General features: G+C 42.4%; 1 protein-coding gene across 2 annotated transcripts in view; it reads right to left on the bottom strand.

Annotated features, from left to right (window-relative positions):
• Positions 1-903: 903 nt before the first annotated feature.
• NPAS2 (neuronal PAS domain protein 2) overlaps positions 904-24,881 on the bottom strand; it is a 165,121-nt gene continuing 141,143 nt past the window's right edge. Inside the window, exons 14-21 of one of the 2 annotated variants that reach the window (XM_075917107.1) lie at positions 23,036-23,139; positions 22,748-22,840; positions 12,523-12,669; positions 7,854-8,048; positions 6,559-6,647; positions 6,007-6,099; positions 4,923-5,103; positions 904-2,169 (exon numbers count right to left, since the gene is read on the bottom strand). In XM_075917107.1, coding sequence (XP_075773222.1) covers positions 1,996-2,169; positions 4,923-5,103; positions 6,007-6,099; positions 6,559-6,647; positions 7,854-8,048; positions 12,523-12,669; positions 22,748-22,840; positions 23,036-23,139 — 1,076 coding nt within the window. In that variant the 3' untranslated portion in view covers positions 904-1,995. The remainder of the gene's footprint in view (positions 2,170-4,922; positions 5,104-6,006; positions 6,100-6,558; positions 6,648-7,853; positions 8,049-12,522; positions 12,670-22,747; positions 22,841-23,035; positions 23,140-24,881) is intronic. The other variant, XM_075917108.1, reaches the window with a different exon arrangement.

Below are 24,881 nucleotides of genomic sequence, written 5' to 3'. Positions count from 1 at the left end.
TTTGACACTTGTCAGAAATGGACCCAGAAAGGGTGGCATGTATGTATCACTATCACAGACATGCTGCTATATACTAGAGTGTGATGTACCACAGAGGAAGACCAAGGATGCATTGGATTGACACGGATGATGACATAGGACAACACTTGCTTAAAGATTAATTAAACTATGAACCTGGTTCAATACAGAAAGTGGAAAGACTTCATTGGCCCATCATTGCTGTTGATATGATGGACAGGAATCAAAGAAGGAAGCTGTGGGAAGGGAGCATGCCAGAGCACCTTGCACTCTGGTAATACCTGGCTACTGCAACAGTCCCTTAGCTTCAGTTATAGCCACTGTAAGTTAGAACAGTGGTTCTCATATATTTGATGGTGTCCATACCCTTCTTTCTAGCTAAAACTAAGGCCAGAGCCATAGTCTCTGGAGAATTTTAAGTGAACTTATATTTCCTGATGAGGAACTAGTTATCTATAGGTAACTAGTTTAGTGTTATATTTTAATGTTATTTTGGGGGCTCCCTAAAGCAGTATTACTCTAGTTACCTGTGATGAAACAAAAAGAGAAATATTTTTTGTAAACAAAATCAAGCAATTAGTAAAGTAGCAGTGAGCATTTCATGCCTAAACTAAATTACATAAACAGCCATAGGAAGGAGAATGTATGTACATTCTATAGTAAAGCTTTTCTGCGACTTTATTATGTACCAGAGCAAATACAAATATGCATTAAATTGAAAGAAAAAATAATTTGAGTATGTATCTAGTATGAGACAGCAGCTCCCTTCACAAAAATGTTACTAATTCATTAATTTATTACTAAATATCCACTCATAAAAATAAATAAAACAGAAGAGAAGTCTTTATATTTGTCAAATGAGTTGATATTTCATATACAAAATAATTTCCACATAATTCCATATAATTTTATTTTATATAGAAATAGGTCATTATTACAACAGCTGTACAATACACTACTTTTTATTTTATAGTTACATAAAATCTTTTTTAGAAACATAAAATATACAAAAAAGCGAAAAGTGCATTTTTAAAGGAAAATTCAAATGTTATCATGAAAAAGATATGTGAGAATAATTTGCAGCATCCCCAGTCAATGGGCCAAAACACAGTGCATATTCTTCAGATACTTGTTGCTATGAACAGCTGTTAAGTGGGCTGTTCATTTTGCAAAAGGACCCATTTTATATTATGAGTCTACTGAAATTCTGGAATAATATAGCTGCATGATTGTGCTTATATTTTTAGTTTTCCTTTGCAATCACAATTCACAGAATAAACAGGAAACAGTCCAGTGTTTTTTTGTTTTTAGTCAAAAAGAGCAGAAAGAGTAAACTGCTGAATACTTTCAGGTTTCAGTTTATATATCAAGGGGTATGGATTGTACATCATTTTAAACTATGACTGGGGTTTCTGTATAACGATGTATTAGTCTGGCCACCAGAATAGTGAAACAAACTTCTCTTTATAGAAAGTGCCTCGGTTATATCGAATGTGCAGTTGTGCAAAACAACAATAATAATCATAATAAAAATAATTTGTTCTTTCCTCTATATATTTTTGTCCCAGTGCTTTTCTTACATAAAATATGAACTGAAACAGTGTCGGCCAAGTACCTCACTTGTCTTATCCACAGACATAAGGAAACACAGAGTGTTCTCCAAAATATGTACCAACAAGAATGTTTTCCTACTGCACAGCAATCAGTGATGGAGTTTGCACAGGATAGTATTTGTATTTATTTTACTCAGCCTGATTATATATAATATTGTCGTGAAACAGTGCAAACTGAATCCAAAAGCTTCTCTGTTGCACTGTCTGCTGGAGTCCACACTCTGGTCTTCTACTGCCATGGAGCTTTGAAATGAATGCATGTGCAAAAGTCAAATTGCGGGTTCAAAGTAATTTCTTTTCTCCTACCCCATGGGTCTATTTGTTATAGCTAATCGTGCATCAGTTGTGGTGGTGTGGGACTCTATCATAGTGGCTGTGGTAGATCTGATGATTCTGACAAGCTACTGGTTCTTCTTGAAGCAAGTGGCAGAGGCTGCTGTTGCGTATGATGGTATCCTATATTTCCTTGCTGTTGAGAGTAGGACTGCAGGAACAAAGAATCTGGTAGCTCACTGTGTAAAGAACTTGGTGTCTGCAACTACAGATAAAAGAAAATGAATTTGCGTAATTGGCTATTATCATAAAGCTCTTGATTCCTAATGTATTTTATAGAATTATTAGTTTGCAGCTTATTTGGTATTGGTTAGCTTAGCTAACAGGGCCTCATCCTGCACCACTGGAGTCAATGGGAGTTCTAAAATTGACTTTAAAGGGAACAGCACCTGTCTGCTAGCAGATAAATGGCTTTTCCATTAGTTGCAATCTACAATATAGGTCTCATCCCAAGATTTTTTAAATCAACTGGAATTTTGCCATTAACTTTATTGGGTTTGGGCTCAAGCTTTGCAGTCCCAATTAACACTGAAGTTACTAGGAAGATTTCTGTTGACTTCACTATGGGTTGGATCAGGTGCAAGAGTAAATCCACTAGCTGGTTCATATCACCTGGTTTCAGGCCCCAACTCATGTTGCTTGCCCCTTGAGGGAGAAATATGGTTAAATAAAAACATTGTGGGCTGTCTATTTATTTAAATAGGGATTACTATGAGAGAAGAAGAACTAGTCAGGGTGCCTTTGTCCAGGGTGGAAAAAAACCCACAGAGAGTGAAGAAGCTGTTAGGGCATGTCTCCACATCAGGGCTAAAGCCGAAATAAGATACGCAATTTGCGCTACTTCAATTGCATAGCTTAAATTGAAACAGCTTATTTCAGCTTTTGGTGCTGTCTATGCAGCAGGAAGTCTGAGAAAGAGCATTCTTCCTTCGACTTCCCTTACTCCTCATAAAATGAGGGATACAGGAGTTGGAGTAAGAAGACCTCTAGCTCAACATCATTTTGACATTATGTTGAAATAACTTCTTGTAGTGTAGACAAGGACTATGCTGTGCAGACATAGCCTTAGAGTCCATGAAACATGACAAAATCCTCTGGAGGGCATATTAAAAATTGTCTTTTGGCTTTAATATCTGATCAACCCATTTATATATTGATAGGGGTAGGACTTTGTTCTGTGATGACTTATTTAATAATAACTTTAGTACTTAGCACTTCCCATATAATCTTTCATGATTTGAGAGCATTTACAAACATTAATTACTACATGTAATTTTCCTGTACAGTAAGTAGGCCCATTTTGCAGATGGAAAGAAATTAAACAGTTTGCCCAAGTAACAGAGAGAGACAATGGCAGATTGAGGAATAGAATTCCAGAACCCTAAAATCTAGTTCCCACCTAATCATTCTAAAATGCTCTGTTCCTCACCACCATTAATATCCTTAGCCTGACATGCATTTAAAGCTATTCAATAAAGTTAGCTGATGTTTCATATACAGTTATTTCCAGTGTTGTACGCAACTGAGTGGAAGTTGCAGACATGAGCAGAGTGCAGAATTTGGCATATAGGTTCCATTCTGCCTCTTTTTTTTCCCTTTCAGCTTACTGCTTCAGGCAACATTCTGATTTTACTTAAGACTTCAGTAGGAGATAGACCTGCGAGTAAAATTTGGCCCTACTTAAAGTCTAAATTGTTAAAATTATATGGAACAAAAAAATCATACCAGCACTTTAATTTAACCTTTTTCAGGCTAATCTTGCCTTTCTACTTAATGTACCTTTATGCTGAAATATGGCTGTATTAAAAATAACAGCTTCCTATTCATCATATCTGCTTCTGGTGAGTCATTCACTCATGCTTTCTTACTGTACTGCCACAAGTTAGCTCTGTAACATCAATATAACTATAGTAGTTGGATTCTGTTTTGAATGATCACATCAGCAACAACGCTGGCATTTAGAAATTTTAATGAAGACTGCAGTGATGTAAAAAGATAGTAAAAAAAAGCCTGTGATGATTTTCAAACCTAATTTCAAATTTTTTGGTATTGTCAGTCAGAAAAATCATCTTTTGTTTTGTAAATCAAGAACATTTCATACTGAATCAATGAAACAAAAATGTAACCCCATGAAAATGTAATCCCATGATGACAATTTTCTAACTGTAACTCTGATATAAGTACATCTATGGTTGTCATATTAATTTTCCAATTTCCAGTATTGGTATTTTAAAAAAATATTCTGGCTTATTTTAATTTTTAATTACAGTAAACTTCCGATAATTCAGCACCTTTGGGACCCAGGGGGTGCTGGATTATCAGATATGCTGGAGTATCAGGAGGTACTCCAGAAGGGGGGCTGTGAGGGGTCTGGGGGGGGGGTCAGCGAGGAATGGCGCTGCATGGGGCGAACCCTCCGCCGTTTTGCAGGGAGGTGGCGGAAGCCCCGTGCAGCCGCTGGTGACAGGCCAGCTGGGGCTGCAAGCGGCAGTGGCGACTTGGGGAAGTGGTGGGGCAGCACCCCAGCGGCTCTGCTCTGCGCCTTTTCCCCAAGTCCGCCACTGGTCAGTTGCAGCAGCAGCGGACTTGGGGAAGCGGCACAGAGCAGCTCCAATTGTCTGACTGTCCGGAGCACTTCAGGGTTCCAGTTGGTGCCGGATCATTGGATGCCGGACAATTAGAGTTTTACTGTAGTGTGTTTGAAAGGTTTACATAACATTTCAGGTCCTTATTCAATTTCTGAGATATTTGAAAAATTTAACATCTTTAATATAGAAATCTACATAGTATGTGCACAGTCATATTCCCACTGAAGTTTATGGGAAACTTTTCTCTGTATTTGGTGAGAGCATGATCAGACCCCATTTGTTCTGCCACCTAACGATGGTAAATTCTTTACGGCTTTGTTTATTCTTCCACAGATACAAACTGTATATTACCCTTTCTGTTCTATCCTACCTGAAGGTAGCAATGCTGCTGATGCTGCTGGAGTTGCATAGGCTGCAGAGATGATGTCTGAGAAGTCTGTGATGCAGAAAATCCTGGATGTAGTACTGCTTGTCCCATCAGCACAATTGGTGAACTGCTGCTGGAAGTTTGCAGTTCTAGACTTTGAAATAATCGTTGGTTCTGAGAATATCTGTTTTATAAAATTCAAGAATAAACTATAGAAAAGGCAGATGTCAGGGTACTAAGGCTAACATAGTTATGATTAAAATTGTACCACTGGACCTTTTAATGATAGGGACCTCAATTTCAAACCTCATCTGAAAGACAGCACCTCCAGCTGTATAGCTACAATTTCCCTGAACAATCTGTTGAGGAACTGGTTAATTACTGACTCAGGGAGGAAGAATGCCAGCTAATGAATTATCAGCCCAATATCCTGCAGTTTATTAGATTTCCTGAGACATCTCCTATTAATAAAGGGTTCAGTTGTGAGCTACTTTATAGGATCCAGGAATAAGACTGTGAGCGAGAAACTGAACACAACTATTTCCCCCTTTGGTTTTGCAGGAATGAAAATTAATTCGTTCCATTAACAAACAGCTTTTCACACACCACCAAAATGCTGAGGGCCTGGTTCTTCCCTCTCTAGCATTTGTGTAAATCAGGAGTAACTCCACTGACCTCAACGGAGTTACAATGAAATCTGACCAGAGTGAGAGGAGAATCATGCCCTAGTAATTCAAGGTGGGTCAGTACTGAAGCTAAACTCAGTTGCTTAGTATATTTCCTCTCCTGCTCATTTTGGTAGATCAGAAAATCAACATTGGGACAAATACCAACTGTGTGAGAGAGAAATAAAGGAAGAGTCCCTATTGTTGGTGTGCTGAAATCACACTAACGCATTCTATGTCTCACAACAGTACTTTTAGACACTGAACCTACCAGAAAGGTAAGGTCAACCCTAGAAGCCTCTCACTCGAGAACCAGAATAATAATGCCCTAAAGATGTTTATTAGTACTGACAGAGCTCATTCTGAAAGGTCATGCTCTCTCAAAAATCATTTCAGTGCTTTATTTTTCACAACTAACATACTTAGCCTGGCATCCAGCCATGCTGATCTCTGAAGCAAGTCTTGAATTACAGGAACCAGGCATCATTGGCTGAATAGGTTGGCTGAGCAACAGTCTTGCACACAAAAAAGAGAACTAATGTTACTCTTCTGCATGAGCATGTTTTCCAAGTCACAATCTCATTCTAAGCGATCTATTGATTTTTAACCTGTTTTTAATTTCAAGGCATACAAATTTTCACTCTAGTAGAGTGATTTTCAACCTTTATTCAGTTGCAGACCCCTAAAAAGCTTTGAATGGAGCTGTGGATCTATGGAAATTGTAGACATAGTCTGAGGCCTTCAGGGATCCTCAGACTCCCAGTTGAAAACTACTGTTCTATAGTAATGGCAACCTTTCGCAGACCCCTTACACAGTCTGTGGATACCCAGGGGTCTGCGGACCTCAAGTTCCAGTACCTTTTGCTCCCCAACTTGCTTACATACCTCACCTTCCCTAGTGTTCATAATCCTCATCTATTATGCCATAGAATGATAAAAGACAGCATTTGTCAGGAAAGAATTGATCAATTTACCTCAGTTGTCGGTCCTGGCTGAAATCTGGACTTGAATGACACTGGCTGCTATCCTGTGCTACAGCAGCAGATGGAGCCATGTTCACAGCCTGCGGGAGCACAGCAGAATTGCTAAATTATGGAGCTAAACTGCTGAGTGAGTGACTGGTATTCTGCATTGCCTGTGCACTTCTCATTGATTTCTGACTCTAGAAAACAGTTTTGTTTTTGTTTTTTTAATAAAACACACACACACATACATCAATCCTGTATATGGCAGGGAATATAGGAGCAAAACTTAAGGTATGTTACAGGAGGCACCCATGTGATATACTTCAGGATAGAGAGGGCTACTTGGGCAGGAAAAGTGAATGGCTGACATGTCCTGATCTGGTACATTGGACATCTGAGGCAAAGTAGGTTCTGAATACAAGTGCACTGAGGAAAGACAGTGAAAGCAGACAAGGAAATGTAAGTAATTCATGACCAGGTTTTGGAGAAAGAGCAAAGTGGAATTGCCCTCTGCCCCCATTGTGCACCTGTAATAGCCCTAGAATTTAGCTGCTAGGGGATCCACCTCCACACTCCACCTGAATTTCTAAGAAGTACAACTGCGTGATTTGAAGGTAAAGTTGTACATGTGAATAGCAGTCGTAGGTTAACAAACTGAGATGTGTGCTAGGATTATGCTGAAGAAGGAACAATGGAAATGCAGAGGAAGCTCTGTAATAAGGCTGAAAGATAACTTTGCTGAGCATACTCACAGAATCACAGCTCTCAGTCATTAATAATTAAAGTTCCATTTAATTTCTCTGGGCTGGAGTCTATTGCTCTTGTATGATATTGGTCTCAGTTCAGTTCCTTATGGGCAAGACCCATACATCAACAATATGCCTTTGCAGTCCTGACTGACTATGTGTGTCAGTGAACTAGTTGCAATGTCACTCTGAAGGCACCTTTTTTATGTTGTAAAGATCTCACTAATGTTGCCCATACTGGCAGGGATACCATCCTGGCACTTTCCAGGAAAATGAAAGAAAATAGGTCATCTACTCCTTTCCACATACTCCCCTGTTCAGTTTTAAAACAGAAACAAGCTGGCTGCATAATGCTCCTGGTTTAGATCTTTAAAAGAAAAACCTAGATCTTAAAGTAAAGTTGAAAGCTGTGGGAAGAAGCTTTGTATAGAAGGAAAGATAAAAAAGGCCATACATTTTTCTATTTACAATACTGATGTCATTTTTCTGTGATCATTTGGTAATGATTTTGGAGGGTTTTATCCACATCAATTTCTTGTACTGAAATAATATGTTTACCTGGCTTGATACCACATTTGCTTCTCTTAATATTTGCTGGTTTGCTGGTTGGGAAGATGCAATTTGCCCTTGAGGTTGAGGACTGGGGATAAGCTGCTGCTGAGAAATGACCCTTGGCCTCTGCTGTAGCTGCTGAGAATCTGGCTGCTGTACATTGCTAAAGCTCAAGGACACTGTTGGCTGCTGTAAAAACATCTGGAAGAGAGAAGAGAACATTTTCTTTTCTGTTTCTTTGAAATAAGCTAACATATTCTAAATGGGAGATCATAATATTTCTAAATTAATTACTATTGTGCTATACTTAATTGTGAATCATATGCCCATTTTAGAATATACACTGTGCAGCCTATTTTCTTTTTTTAAAGAATATTCCCTGTTCACGAATGGTGCCTGAAGGTGCAAGTCCTCTCTCCACAGAACAAAGCACAGGACTTGAAGCAGCAGCAGCTCAATGGGTATTAACTCTGTTCTGGAGAGATCACCTGTAAGGACAGGACAATCATTCCATGCCCATTCAATCCTCAGCTACTCTTCAATATTGTCTCTGATAGTTCAACATAATAAAACTATCTGGCTGAGTCTTTTCAGTGATGACACAGCTAGGCACAGGCTCCCAATGTTGCAATGAGTGCTTGTCACTGAAAAGACATGTATGGCTTTGCCTACTCTATGGAGCCTATGTCAGCAATCTTATGCTGGAATAGCTCCCCTCCCCCCCACTTAGTGTGGACACACCCTTATACTGCCTCCCTCACTTCTTCTCGCACAACATCATCAGCTATATTGACAGCAGCACTCTTCCCTCAACATAGCTCCATTTACACTTGGATTAGCAAAGCTATGCCGATCTGGAGTGTGATTTGTTCATAGTTCATGTGCTTGTTCATAGTAACATAAGTGTAGACCAAGCCATAATAAACTGGTGAGCATGGTACTTTAGTCTAACTTCCAGTTAGATAACTATCTCCTGGTGTTACTCCTAACCAACTCATGAAGGGCACTTATTACCAGGACAAAAAGCTAACAGAGCACCTGTTATCTAATTAATGTTTCTGTTAAAAATGTGGTACTATTTGTTTTACTGTAAAGTGGTGCCTTCTCAAAAGCTACAGTTTTTTCCCCCCTAGGGTCTATTTCTTCTGTTACACTAATACAGAGAAAAAAACCCATCACTTTAAACCAGCAATAGGCAATCTTGGCTAGTGAGTGGGCCACATGAGTGGCCCTTTTTCATCTAAGTGGCCTCCAGACTGTCATAAGCAAGATGGTCTCCCAGGAGAGGGTAGTTTTGCTAACTGTGCTTGCGTACCTAGAATTTGCACGGTGTGCTGATTGCACTATAGCAGCACTTTGATCAGATGCAGTGGGAGTGCACAGCTCTTATAATCAATGTTGTATGTGACCAGCATGCACCTCATTTCACATGCCCTTGTTTTCTGTGTGTCTTATTAGGAAAAAAACTATGCAGATTGAAACCAGCAGAATCTGACTACCCTGCGGATGGGCAATGGTAAAATGTCTTGTGGACCACACACAGAACCCCAATGGGCCACATGCAGCCCGCAAGATGCCGGTTACCCATCACTGCTTTAGACAGTATCTTATGAATGCTGCAAGTTATCTTTGTAATGTGTAAAGCTTAGTCAGATATCCACAAGCCACATCAGAGGCTGTAATGCATAGCTGAACTTATTTAGCAGAAGGTATTCCTGGGTCAGATTCTGATTTCACATCAATTTTACACTTATGTAAAACTATTAACTTCAGTGGAATTATTCATGATTTACCTTGGTTTAAGTGAAATCAGAATGATAGTTCCCGTTCAGCCTCATGCTTCACAACACTTTGTGGTATGTCCAATAACATACCAGTGGTATTACCAATTCCCTAACAGTCATGTCTCTCACAGTTCCTTTTTGGAAAGACAATACACCTTTCTTCAATAGAGCTGACATGATACATTGTGTTTCCTGTGTGAGTATATTTTCCTGCATCGTATAGGTACAGTACATATTTAGCTAATTTTAAAAATACATATTACATGTTCATTAAATTATAACATTAGTTTTAAAATGTCTATATTATTTTAATAAAAAAAAAAGATCCACTCACAACTTGACTTATTTTATGCTAAGTTTTAGCTCAGAGGAAAAGTTACAGTCAAGTTATAAATCTCTATATTAAAAGCAAGAAGCAATTAATAGAAATTTTGATAGATGCTAAGGTAACGATCCTACTGGCCATTTTTCTATAGGCTAATGACACCTTAAAAACATTTGTATTAAATACATAGATCATATAATAGAGTTGTGACTGCTCACAGGAGTCTGAATTTAGATCATAGTGTTCTTTTTTCTTTGAAACACGGTTCATTAAAAGATGCTAATAGGATTTGGGGTGCTTACTCGTCAGACAAAGGACTTCCTCCAAGCAGAGGATCAGAACACTGGTCATGTAAGTGCAGTGGATATTCCAATCTGCTAGTTAAATTTTAAAACAAGAAAACATTATATACTTGGTACAACATGTACCAGTATTTTTTTTCCACAACATATTTAATTTATGCTAACTTTGAGTTCCTTTTAAAGACAGTGATATCACAGCACAAGTTAACTCCTAAAATCTCACAAATTGGAAAGAAACACACCTCAGATAAATTACCAACCCCATCTCTGAACTGCATATAATGATGTGTCTCACACAACATTTTTGCAGAGTTCGAGGTCAGGAGAAGCATCTTGCAAATCTTTCTTAATTGGCCACCTTGTGAGTGTTCTCAGTCAATCAGCCAAGGAGTGAATGGACATGGAGGCATACCTTCCCTCTCATTTCCTTCTCTTCATGGCTGAATCACACTGGCCAGGAAATATGAGAAAGCTCGGACTGTTGTTCCTCAACTCTCGCTAGTATGCAGAAAGCCAGAAGTTTTACCCTTTCAAGCTTGCATCTTTTATCAATACTATTTTATTTTTTGGTAAAATAGATGTTGATGAAAGGCATAGCACTGAGAGCTGAATTCATTTTCTTTCAAGAGAGACTATCTTGTAAATTATCTGTGGATATGGATGTTCTCATTTGTAATTCTAGCATGCTGGTCAGATTCATCTTTTCTGCCTTTTTCTTGGTGCGTTAGTCATTAACTAGACTATTTTTAAATCTGAAGCAGGCACTGCGTCCTTTCAGATATCTGAGATTATAGTTACTGCTCCTGTGCTTAACACTTTCATTTGTCAGTAAAAGCAGTAGAAAAGACTTAATGGGTTTTTGAACACTTTTGTTCAAGGACCAGAGCCCTCCTGCTAGTTTCATCTTTCATTGCACAAGGCTCTTGGAAACAGTTACTAATGCAGAGTACTGGGCTCCACATCTCTCCAACTGGGAGAGAATTTCTTGGCTGACTTCTACACTCCAGTTCTGAAGATCCTGTATATAAAATGAAAATTGGGCTAGTTTCTTCCCAGAGCTCCCTGCTATTCATCATGGAGGAGGGTGTATATGGGGGGGGGGGGGGAAGTGGGAGGGTTGAAGGAATGCCAATGAAAGAGCTGAAGGGAGACAGTGGAGGGTGTATTACAGGCTTCCTTCCCTTGAGGGAACAGAAGGAAGTCCCCCAGGCTTACACCAGGCATGTCTATGTTCTCGACATGGCATATTCTCCTCAAACAAATATAGAGAGCTGTGTGATAGTAATTCCCCTCCATTTGCACCTAATTTTAGGGGTACCATGAATTGAATGTCAGAGATAACTGAATTAAAACAGTTCCCTACCTGACCTTCAATTATCTAGCTTCCATTAACAGGGCCTCCAGATGAGTCCCTATCCTTAAATATGTGTGACCCAAAGCCCTTGTAGATCCTGACCTTTTCCTTAATGGGAACTTCCCAGAGGCACTTTAAGCAGCTCCTGTGCCTGTCTCCACTAGTAGTTATACTGTGTAATTGTATAGTAGAAAATTTAAGTAAAGATAGGAGTCCCAGATCCAACGAAATTTCAGTCTGAAGGCAAACTCAACCTGGGGTGTCCTCTTTAAAAATAGAAGATTTAATGGGATAGGTGTTTTTTCATCAGTTTTTCAAACATGTTTGGCAAATGTTATTTGTGATACACTTCCAACTTGTGGAAGTGGCATGTAAGTAGTTACAAGTTTGGAAGTGGGTGAAAGAGACAAGCTAGGCTGGAACATATACAAAGTTTGGGGTGCAGAAGAGTAGGGAGGAGATGTAGGCAGAGCTGTTCAGAGACTTGATACTGAGGACTAGTAGGTCTAACTTGAAGCAAAAAGTGAGTGGAAGCTAATGAAATGAAGGCCTCATCAAAGCCGTGGTGATACCAGTGTCACAGCCTAAATACCCTTCAATGGGAACTGCTCATTCTGAAGTCTCAGAAGATAAAATGCTCCAATATGGAGCACTAATCTGCAAGATGGCCAGGCCTTCCCATTTCATCCTGTTACTGCTAAGACAAGCCCTCCTCCACAGACAGATATTACCAGTTCTTGATTTTTGTGACTGACAGACTCACAGAGTGATATCCTGACTCAGATAAATTAGTTTTCTCAAGTTCAATTTTCTTTAGCGCTGCAAATAAAATGAAAACAGCTCACCCCGGAGAAATGCAGAGTCTGAGAATGTTCTGTTTGCCTCTTGTGATGACACTGCCTTTACTCACCTGTATACTGGAATCCTGGACCAAGCAGAGCTGTTCCTGTATTTTATGGAGCTCTTCCTGCTGCCACCGAATGTTGGCCTGCAACATCCGAGTTCGCTGCTCCAACTGTTCCTTGATGGTCTGGAACATGTTAAATTGTGCTGAGAACTTGAAAAAAAAGAAGACAAACAATGATGTCACTTTCCGGCCATTCTGGTAAGAAATGTACTCTGTGCTATTATCTTCTGGAAGGAACGCTTGGTTTCTTGTTTGCAAAATATAGTCACAATGTATCTGTGGTATATGCTAACATCTGAGCACCATGGCATCTTCCTTTCTATTTTCCATCTCAGGCATCTCTGTTTAAATGATAGAGCTTCATTGATATTACCTCAAATCACATCAGTCTCTTCCTGGAGGGGGGGGTGTCTTTTTTATTGTCTTATTATCAGCCTGCAACACTGATGTTTAGCTGTCACTAAAAGATAGCATCATCCCACAAGTGAGTTTAGGAGCACCCTGGGTATGTCTCCACTACAAACACTGCAGTGGCTGTGGTGCTCCAGCCACGTGATTCTAGCACTGTAGTTTAGAAACTTGCTACAGAGAGGGAAAGGATTTTACAGCCACTATAATAACCCCCATCCTGCAAGAGGTGGTAGGTAATTAGGTCAATGAAGAATTCTCCCTATCAAGCATTCAGTACTGCCTGGAGGAATCTTTTGATTCCCAGGGTTCAATCAAATAACCCTTTCTTTGAACAAAACACACTAGTGGTTAAGACAGTGGGATCTTTCTTCTAAATGGATATGTGCTACTGGGCAAAAAGATGTCTGGGGCTGGATTATCTTAAATTAATGGTGTTGGACTTGCTCACACCATGTCTAAATTCTATCTAGTTAATGATAGAAATATATTGCTGCCACATAGGCCTAAAAGAACTGAAGAGAAGTTGTCAAGGGATTTAAAAGGCACATTTAGCTTTGAGCATATATCTGAGAGCCTAACCAATTTTCAGAACTGCAAAAGGTGTTTTTTTTTAAACTGCGTATATGCTTGTTAGGCCATGCTATGTGATTAACAAATTAACCAAAACCGATAAGGGATAAGCAGGGCCAAATAATGTTAAGGACAAAAAAAAAAAAAAAAAAAAAAATTGATAGCAAATTAATGTTAATGGAAATCATCTTGTCAAAAATGTTAAACTTGAAATGCAAAGGATAAAACAAAATGATCTGCTGAAGTCTCGTACTAAACTCTATTATAAGTATGTCAAAACTTTCAATTTTTTGTAGCTGGACATTTGAAGGGTAGTGGAATATATAAGTGTTTGGACAGATTCACTGACTTCAAGAGCAAATTTCTAACTGTAATTTGGAATATGTGATAAAATCTGGGCTACAAAAGATGTATAGATTGAAACACATCTTGGCACAGGGTGAGTGGCAGACTGGACTGCAGGATCATCACCATTTTCTCTTTGTTGTCTGTGATCTTAGAGTACATCTACATGACACAGCTATTAAATAGTTACTCCACGTCTACACAAGCTGCCCATTATTTTGAAATCTTTTTTGAAATAACAGGAGCACTATTTCAGCATCCCAGTAACCCTTGTTCCACAAGGGTTAAGGGATGTCTCAAAATAGCATGTTATTTTGGAATTTGGTGCTGTGTAAACATGCCAAATTTCAAAATAAGCTATTTCAAAATACATTTGAAATAAAACTCTTATTTCAAGTTTAGGGTGCTGTGTAGACTCACCCTTAGATGCTTCATCTTTGATTAGTACTGAGACTGACCATTTGACAGAACTCATTCTTTACAGTACCCAGCATGGAAGTCTGGTATCGGTGAGTCTGTATGGCATATCAGATTTCAGTGGAGATATGCTGATAAACCAGCTGAGTGAGGATCTAGCTTATCACATTTAGATTTCATTCACAGAACTGTTCCATGTGTGAAAGAAAGTACCTCCTTCCCTGTATGCCCTACAGAAAATATCTGAGCTCTCCATGTAAACTTTCTGAAGGGGAGAAGGGAAGAGAACTTGTATTTACTCATATAGAAGAAGAGTTAGCTTTCCACCAAATCAAAGGTTACTTTTCAGAGATATTTCCTTGCCCCAGTTGTCCTCCCATATTCTCATATCCATTTAGTATGTTCTATATTGAGGGTAATTGTGTGTTCTGCAGAGGTGAGAGATTGGGATGTTGAGATACGCCACTTATTGCTATGAGAGACCTCTAAACTCCACAATGACTTCAGCAGGAGTTGGGAATACTCAGTGATTTGCCGGACTAATCCCAGGGTGTTTATTGAAGGTAGGCAAATATTGAACCATGTGTTGAGTTTTCCTTAAGGCACTGTTATCCAGATTATTTTTGCCTTTCAACAACAACTCCACAGTCACATGAAATCTGGCATCTCTGCTCCATTTGAAAACAGATTCAAAATTCCTTGGAGGGCAAGGTTAGCTCTATCTCTGATTCTATCCCAAATAGAAAATATTAACCTGACTCACAGGTGAATGCAAACCTCTGACATTTTAGGAAGAAGAAAAGTTCCTCCAAAAGAGCATCACACTCCACTTGCTCAAGGCTGAACCCAATGTTTCACTGGATCCTCTTGGTACTATGCCATTAGGGAGTGGAATTGTGCTAGCAAGTAGTACACAACCGTATTAGGCAAAACTAATCCCTGTTTCACCATAGATCTGTAGAGGTGGGTTTGTTTTTTAAAACTCACTCATGGAAACTAACTCCCCCATACAAATTCTATTACAAAGGCTTGAAACTCCTGTCAGTCCTAAAAGGGACTTCTTCTATCAGACAGTTTTGAACGAAAAAGCAATTTAAAACAAATGGTTCATTCTCACTGCCTAACCAGGCTATAATGTACTCATTCCAATTTCAATTTTTAGATGCTTTGGGACTGGAATATGATTTTCCCAAATAATTTTCTAAGAAATAATTATTTGTATGTCTAGATATTAGTTTAAAATTTGTTGTGAAAAGTAAAAGCCAAAATACATTGCTTCTGATTGAAATAAATTATCCACATTATTTGTAATTAGCATGTTCTTAAACTTAGCTAAAACACTATTAGTATTTAATTCCATATTTTCCTCTTTGTGCTTCTTCTCCTACTAGTACGTTTAAACAAAAACAATCAGCTGGTTTGTTGAAAATGGGTCACTAGAAGCAGAATTTTAGAAACATTTTTTTGTTGTTAAATTAATCTTTCTGCAATCCTATCGTGCAACATAGGAAACAGAGTTATATTATACTACGGCTTGGAAATGGCACCTACTAGGTGTTTTCCTAAGAGGATATGTGAGCAACCTTGAACCTTTCTTTACCTTACAATATTTACCTCAGAGCTGCTCAACTAATTAGGAAACAAGCTGTAAGCTTATCACAAATGACAGAGTTTAAATCAAGGTAATTAACATACTATTCTAACTCTAACATTAGTGCTGGATAAAATTATCGATCATTTGACTATATCAATTCTATATTTCTGTGGTGTATTCAGAATATCACGAAGTACCAGATTTCCAGACAATAATAGATAACAAATATGGCTATATGTGAAAGACAAAATCTGTGAGATATTTGGATACAGCTTATCATAATTTTGTTCAAGAACTGTTGTGCTAACATGAAAGACAGAAACACTTTCTACTTTTTCTTGCTGCTTTTTTTTTAACAACGCCTACGCATTCTCAGACACAATTATGACTAATTTATTCATTAGCATGCACTGGATTTGGGTGGGATTTTTAGTGCATTCCCACAAAAAAGACAAATCAACTAGTATGTTAATAGATAGATTTGTTTTTTAAGTTGATCATTTATATTCAAACTACAATCAGTTATAATTGTATTTTAGATTTAATTTTAAAAACCACAGGCTAACAAGAAGTCAGACATAACACTGTACTTAAGCCAGGAAAAATATTTGTTTAAAATAAAGTTGTCCTAGGTCAGGGGTGGGCAATCATTTCTGCCCAGGGGCCACTTAAATTTTTTTTGAAGTAGCCCCAGGCCATGCCAGAAGGGGCGGGGCCTAAACAGAAAGGGTCAGGGCTACCCCACCCCCAGACCATGATTAGTCTGGGGGGTGGAGGAGTCCCTTTGCTCCCCTTCCCACTAGACACCGATGCCCTGGAAGAGGCTTGGCACGCTTCCCCACCCCCAGGCCAATCAGAGCCCGGGAGCGGGGGAGCACGGAAAGCATCCTCCCCACAAAGCCGGGGCAGGGCGAAGGAAGCTTCACGTAGCTCCCCCCCCCCCCCCCCCGTGAGCAGTGCGCGGCGCTGCTCCTGGCAGGGCAGCAGGAGGCTTCGTGCACTCCCCCACCCTCAGGACAATGAAGGGTGGGGGCAGAGCAGAGAAGGCTTCGTGTGCTCCCCCGCCTCCAGACCCTAACTGACCTGGGGCAGGGGTGCAGAAGGGCCTCCGCAGGCCAGATCCACCTGCTTGGCAGACCGAATCCGGCCCGCGGAGGCCCTTTTGCCCACCCCTATCTTAGGTGAATCATGTAGAGTACATCTACCAAAAAAAATAAATAAATCTCCTGTGACAGTGAGTATCCAAACTCAGGTCACCTGACTCAGACTCCTGGGGCAGGCTAAAAACAGCAGTGTAGACCAGGGTAGGCAAGATCCGGCCCACCAAGCCATTGAATCTGACCAACAGGCTGCCGGCATAGAGCAGCTAGCTGCTTCAGAGCAGCCCCTTGCCGCTTTAAGCAGTTGGCTGCTCCCTCATGCTCTCTGCTCTGGGTGTCAGGGGCGGGGGGAGGTTTTGCAGAAACCAGCTAATGTCAGCTGAGAGATTTTGCTGGGTGTGAGAGCAGCGTGTGAAGTCTCCCTCTTCCCCCAGTGCCCGGAGCAGAGAGCCACAGGGAGCAGCCAGTCATTTTAAGCATCCTGGGGCAGCAGCAGGCAGGCAGCCTGCCTTGGTAAGCACCTTCTGGCCACAGCCTCCCTCTGGAACCCTAGCCCCTGCTTCCCCCAACTCCCTGCCCCAGGTCACTACTCCCTCATGCCTCAGGTCACCATCCAAACTCTCAGCATCTGCTCCCCTTCTCTCCTAGGTTACAAGTCCTTCTCAGACTCTGCACCCCCTCCCACGTCCCTCTCCCAGTCCAGAATCCTCTCCTGCACCCATCCCCCTCCTGCTCTAGGTTACCATCCAAACCCTCTGCAAGCACCGCCCCCCGGTCACAAGTCCCTCCCAAACCCTCCACCGCATTGTACACTCCTCCCCCCAGGCCAAAATCCTCTCCTGCACCCAGACCCTGCACCCCAAGCCTCTACCCCATATCAAAACCCCTTCCTTCACCCAAATTTCCTCGCAGACCCCACAACCTCTCCTGCACCCCAGTTCCCTACCCCACACTCCCTTTGCACTTAACCTTTGTCTCAGGACCCACACTTCCTCCACAGAGAAGTGTAATCCTTGACCACTTACCAAAATCTTGGAGTGCTTTCCCTTCAAAAATTATTGTCCGCTCTAGTGTAGATGCTTGGACTGGAGCTTAGGCATTGAGATCCCTTCCTTTGGTCTCAGAGACCATGCTCCAGCACAATCATTTACACTGCTATTTTTAGCCTCACAGCAAGAGGGGGGTCAGTTGATCTGAGCTCTGAGACCTGCTGCCGCTGTTGTTTTTTTTTTTGTGCGTAGACATACCCTTGCACATAGCTATTGACTTTCATTTTTGCCAGAAGCTGCTTTTGAACGGTGTGATGGGCTGGACAAAGCTGACCCTCCCGCTGGAGAACTTTCAGCATCCTGGCCATCAGCAGAAGCAGCGGAGAGGTCCTCCGAGCTGGGTAGAGGAGCAGCCCTTGTGGTAACCAATCAGGGTGCAGCAGCCCGATATAAAAGGAGCTGCTAGGCCAGGGCCAGGCAGTTCCTTCCTGGAGCTCAACCCTAGCAGGTCTCAGGGCTGACTGGGGAAACCGTAGAATGTTGGACAGCTCCGAGTGGGAGCTGCGCAGTGTAGCTGGACAGAGCCTGGTTCTACGGCTGGAAACTTGCCAAGAAGCCAGGGCAACCCAGCCAAATCCAGACAATGGGTTCAATCCCAAGACCCTAGAGGAGCTGGATGGAGCAGCATCCTGGGGAAGTGGCCCAGATATAGGACAACGACTGTGGACATTGAAACTTAAGCAGATGACTGCAATTTAGGGTCCCTGTACCGGGCCCCAGAGGAGTGGGCAGGCCTGGATTCCCCCCAACCCTCTTGCAAACCACATCTGGAACAAGGGGGTAAATGAAGAGGGCACTGCTAGGACACTTACTCACCACAGATGGGTAAGTAAAGACTGTGAGACTTCCCTCAGACACCTGGGGGCGCTCACCTGAAGGGCAGAACCTGTTACAAACGGGTAAAATTGTATGATTTTTTTTGTGGGGGTAGAAGAGGCTCTGCCAGTTTTGGGGAGAGGCGATTTTCAGCATATTTATATACTTCTGTCATATTCTAGTTATTGAATATGTGTCTATCATTGATATCTTTGCTATTTTAAGAATGATTAAATTGTTATGAACTAAATAATAACATTATCATGAATTACAGTGTATTAAAATCATTGCACTCACCTACGAGGTCTCTCCACTAACGTCTGAGTTCAAAGACATTTTGTTTTATTGTAGCTTTCTGGATGAAACTATCAGCTATCTTATTGATATCTAGTTCCCTAGTATGATATTGATGCACATTAAAAACAACTACATTATTCAACTGCGTTTGCCCCACTGAGGACCGGAGATCATTTAAGTCTTCTGAAGCTGGAGAATAAGTGATCCATGCTTCAGGACAATATACAGAGGCACAGTGAGAAAGATTCTTATAAATTTGCTGTTCTCCAGAACCATGGTGCTTTCAGACTACTCCAATGATACCACAATCATTTTGTTGATGGCTAACAGCCAATTTTGACCCCATTGTTTTGCATGGATAGTTGGGATTATATGTTGCCATGTGCAATACCTTTACAAATAAATTTCAATTACCATTTTGTTACCAAGTCACTCAGATTTGCGAAGTCCCTTTTGCAATTCTTTGCAGACAGTTTTAGACTTAACTATCCTAAGTAATTTTGTATTGTCTACAAACTTTGCCACTTCACTGTTTAATCCTTTAGCTAGATCATTTATGAATATGTTGAGCAGGGCTGGTCCCAGTACAGGACCATGGGTGCACCACTATTTACTTCTCTCCATTCTGAAAATGGACTATTTTATATTATTTAAAAAAAGATTTTCCTGCGGGTTGACAGAGTGATGTCATCACATCACTCTGCATCCCACAGCCCCTCCCTCCTCAGCTGCCCCACCTCCTTCCTACCTCCCTCCTTCCCGCTGCTAACCCAACAGGGACTGGCAACCAATGACTCCTGAGCAGCAGCAGCACTGAAGGTATGATGCTGCTGCTGGGTTTCTGGGTGCGGGGGGAGAAGGAAAATTGCGAGGGGGGGAAAGAGAGCTGCCAAAGAAGCCCATTGTAGGGGGGTGCTAAAAAAGCTCCGGGGGAGGGGAGGCTGGTGGTGAGGCCCACTGGGGGGGGGCACTGAACTGGGGGACACTCTGGCCCCTGAGTTGGGGCCAGGACTGGATGTGCCTCTGGCAGTTGCCACATGGTAGGCTACTGGGAGTTATAATTCTGCTTGCTGCATAGGCCAGGTGAGGGGCCGGCAGCGATGCCCGTGACGAGGGTGCAGGTGTACCTGCTGCAGAGGCCTGATGCAGGGGGGAGGGCCAGAGTTACCCTGGCCCCTGAATGGCGGCCGGGAGGCATCCCAGACCTTGAGCCAGGGTTGGATGTCCCTCCTGCAGCCACCCACCCACGTGGCAGCTACTGGAGGGACATCCAGCCCTGGCTCAGGAGCCAGGGTGCCTCCAAGCAGGGTGACCCCCAGTCCAGTCCTCCCCCCCACATAGGGTCTCTGCAGCAGGGCCCTCTACCCTCCCTCCACGGGCCTTCCCACAGGCCCACACACACGCACTGCTGGCCCCAGAGGCAGCAGCACATGGGTGGAGGGGTGGGCAGATCCGATCAGGCATTGGCTCGCCCTCCCCCTCCCTTGCTGCTTTGGATACAGAGGCAGCGGGGGGGGGGGGGTAGAGAAGGGAGCGTGTGTAGTCAATAAGCTAGGCTTATCAATTAATCTTATTGGTTAATCATGTAGTGGACTACCTCTAGTAGAGATGTGACTGCCTGAAAGAGATACTCAGTAAAATGTTCTAGGAAAACAGTAAATAATTTACTCTTTGGGACTATTTTCATTAATGATGAGGGACACTAAGGAAAATTGAGGCAAATCAATATGCACAAGTTAAAGTGACATAAACCCCCATATGGGTGACCTCATTCGTGATCAAGTGAGCTCTCGGTAACTTAATCCTCCTTGCTAACTTTTTCTAGAGATCATTCTTATGTAGGGTAAAACTGAACAACCTGAACTTAGCAGTAGTCTATTTGCAACCTTCACTGAACGCACTAAGGAGTGAAAAAGTCCTGCTCATTGAGCTTCTGCAGAGGTGCTGTATGATTGGCTGAGACTAGCTGTCCAAAGGAGGATTTACAGATAATAGTGTTGAGACAGGTTTGCTTCCATTTAATCAAACTTTAGTTAATCCATAGACATTCTGGTACTGAACCAATAGCTGACCTATCAATCTGTGGCAGGGGAAAAAGAGGTGAGAGTGGTAGGAGGAAAAGGAAAGGCAAGGCAAGCTGAGGGGAGGTAGATGGTTACTTCGTCAATTTTCTGTTGGGGAGAAAGTGGAGCAAGCAGAAGGGGAGCAAGTCCAAAATATGGCACGCCATTGTACAAGCTTCTCCTAGGGGAGAGGATGAGAGAACAAATATTTGTCTGTCCTGTTGCTTAATGCATGGCTGGAGAGTGCTCAGATACTACTGTGAGGAACATGGTGTAAGAACTTGAAGAACAGAATAGATTATATTTCGAATGGGAGTAGAAAGGAATGGAATTGGGATCCCAGTAATTGTTCCAGTGAGAATGGATGGGGCAGCTGGGGCTGGTGGGAAACAAATAAGAAGATATCTCTTCAGATTCACATCTGAAGGCAGAGAAGAAATGTGAATACAGAAAGTCAAGAGGGAAATACACTCAAAAAGGTCCGCTGATGTGGGGTGGGGCAAAAGGGGCAATTTCCCTGGAGATTTAAAGAGGTCCGGGCCCATTTGAATTGCCACTGGAGTGCTGCTCCACCACTCCATGCATCTCTGAGGGGTGTCATGGTCTGGGTGGTGCTAAAGGCTGACTGCCCTTGGCTCCACCTCTTCCTGTTGGAAGCCCCGCCCCTTCCAGGGACACAGAGCTGCTTCCCCACACTTAAGTTTCAAAAAGTATTTGAGAATAGCAGAGAAGAACATCTGCAAAAGGAAATTAACACTAAGAGCTGATAAATTGGGTTATTATTTACTTATTTACTGTACACTGTCATGGAGGCAAATTAAACTTAAGGAGAAATGGGATTTTGTTATTTTAAATCTGTGGTCCTCTAGAGCCTCCTGGGCATAAGCCATAAGGGAACAACATATGCTTCTTTGGAGTAGTCATATGCAGTGGAAGCATGAGAGGCATATGACTTCATTTCTGGGAAACCGTGGAAAGACAGACACAATGTTATGAGAAAACACATAGTTTCTTATTCCTTTAATCAAGTACCAAGGAAACCTGTCTTGTTACGAGACCAGTTGGGTATTCAGAGCAACTGGTCTAATTAATGTCTTCATTAATGATGTGGGACACTAAGAAAAGTTAAGACAAATCAATGTGCATAAGCATAATTAATGAAGACTGGTCTAATTAACCCACTTCTAGGATCCATGCTGTTGGATCCCGAAGGAGGAATTGGTCCCTTATCTGTATCACCATTGATATGGCATAATTCAGGGAATGAGATTTGTTGAATTTGTGTTTTCTTTGATGCCGGTTCTTTCTGCATCATCAGAGCAAAACAGATATTAAGTGTCTTTGTAAAAGAGACATTCGTGTTTTGTTTTTAAAAAAATTCTCAGCAGCAGATGGGTAGGGTTAAGAATGTGTGTGTGTGCGTATAGAATCAAAAGGATATTCCTACTTTGTTATAACAGTTTTAAAGCCTGTGTACTTTTAGGTCAAAACTACCTGAGGTTGGTGAAGTGGGAAAACATCATGAGATGGTGACGTAACCTATTCCACTTTCAACCCCCAACTAACCTGTGCCATAGATGTAGGCTGATTTTGCAAAGCTGCTTGGGGCAGCAGCTGCTGTGGGAGAAGCTCACATGATGGCTGAGAAGGCAAAGACGCCTAGGTTAAAAAAAATAAGACAAAACTTTATTCATATGCACGGCTTCTTTAAATCTCAGGTCTTCTAGTGCGATGGCCATTGCAGAGCTCTTCCTTCACTTGCTGAAGTGAACCTGTGGCCTATTTTACACATGGCTTGTTATCTAACTCCTCCTGGTAAATTCCATTTATTTTTAAGTTCCGTTGTGAACCTACCTGAAGAGTGGCAGTTTGACTGAGTCTTTGCATGGATGAATCCTGAGGTATGCTGGTTGTTCTTTGCAAAGAGCGAATTCCACTGGACTCTGTGATTGGCGTGGCTGTAGGAAAAAAAACAACATTTTTTTTTCATATTTAAGAATAATCACCATATACAATCAGAGTTGTGAGACATAGTTAGCAATACTGTAGGGTCTGATCAAACTCCAGCTGGAATCCAGGGGAGCCAATGATGCCAGTGAAACTTGATAGCTGATGAGGATCCGTGCAAATGTATATACGGGGCCAGACTCAGTCATTGCTCCACCTAAAGAGTCCAAAGCTGTGTCCCAAAAGGGAAGATAGGGATTCCCCTTTCATAAGTGAATCCTATGCCACCCTGTTCCAGCCCACTGGCAGGAAGTTGTTTACCTGGGGCCTGGCTAAAAGGCCTTCAATGCCAGTGATCCTGAGCCAGCAGAATGTGCCTTGTAGGCTGTTAGTACTGACCTAATTCAGAGTGGCCTGATGCTGCTTTAACTCAGGGGTTCCCAAACTTTTTTCCCCTGAAGCCCATCTGTGCAGCTCTAATAGGCAATGCAGCCCACTGTTAACATGCATCTGTCAGGGAGAGGGGCACCATGGGACATGTATGTCCCCTTACCTCAGCAGGGGCCAAGGCCAGTGAGAGGGTGAAGGGGCAAGGCAGGTGCCCACAAAGACACTCCCTGCCTGGGAATGAGGAAAGGGCTCCGGGCCCAGAAGTGCCAGGCAAAGGCAGGTGATTGGGCCAGGCCAGGCCATTGACTGGCAATCCCAATCATAGTGTTTTCCAGGCAGAAAGAGAGTGACACCACTGAGCCCCGGTCTTCGATGGGCACAGGGTCAACCCTCCAGAGGGGCTGACAGCCACGGGACACGGGGTGCAGTAACACACAGCAGGAATGGCCACACACCATCCAGCCTCTTCCGGCTGCCCTGGGAGTCACTAACTCTCCGGGTCAGCCCATCATCCGGTGGCTCTGCTTTGCCCTCTGCCACCTGGCAAAATTACAGGGCTCTCCTGGGCAAGAGGGATTGTCTGCCTCTACTCCACCAATACATACAATATAGGGGAGGAATACCCCTCCCAAACTCCAAACATGGTGGATCAGCTGGGACTGTGTCATGGCTCATCTTTGGGCCATGGCCTGTGGTTTGGGACCCATTGCTCTAACTGGTGCCCTCAGGTATGGAGAGCTCAAACCTAGTATTTAAAGACACCTTTGTGCCACCCCTTGAGCTCCGCCTCAGGAGTGTGTGGAATATGTAAAGTCAGGAGGGAACATGATGATTCCCTTGTTCAACTTCCTGCATAACACAAGTGATTGAATTTCATTTAACAATTCCTGCATCCAGACCATAACTTCTGATGGAGCCAGAGCCGTCCCATCCATAGGACAGCTTGGGGCAGCCACCCCATGACTCCACACTTTGGGGGGCCCTGTGGCAGCTGCCTCAACCGTCCTATGGTCAGGGCTCAGGAGATTACTTGGGGGCCTGGCATGGGGCAGCAGTTGGGGTCAGCCTCCTTCTTTCAACAGTGAGAACTGAAGCAACCTGGCAGCCTGCTCTGCTCCACCATACTGGCCTCTCTCACTGCCACAGTGAAGCAGAGCACAGTGGGATAGGCGAGGCTGTCAGGGGGTGGAGCGTAGCAGGCTGCTGGGTTGCTCCAGCTCCCACCACTGTGCAGAGTGCAGGAGGGGGTGCTTATGTTGCTCAGGGGAAGGGGAAGGGGGCAGAGCAAGAATGGGAGCAGAGGCAGAGCTTGGGAGAAGGAGTGAGACGGGGGTGGAGCAGAAATGTGGCAGGTATGGTGGCA

The sequence above is a fragment of the Pelodiscus sinensis genome, chromosome 1 (genome assembly GCF_049634645.1).
Source record: "Pelodiscus sinensis isolate JC-2024 chromosome 1, ASM4963464v1, whole genome shotgun sequence".
NCBI classification, from domain to species: domain Eukaryota; kingdom Metazoa; phylum Chordata; order Testudines; family Trionychidae; genus Pelodiscus; species Pelodiscus sinensis.
Note: the sequence above shows the minus strand (reverse complement) of the source record. Positions and strands in the feature narration are given on the sequence as shown.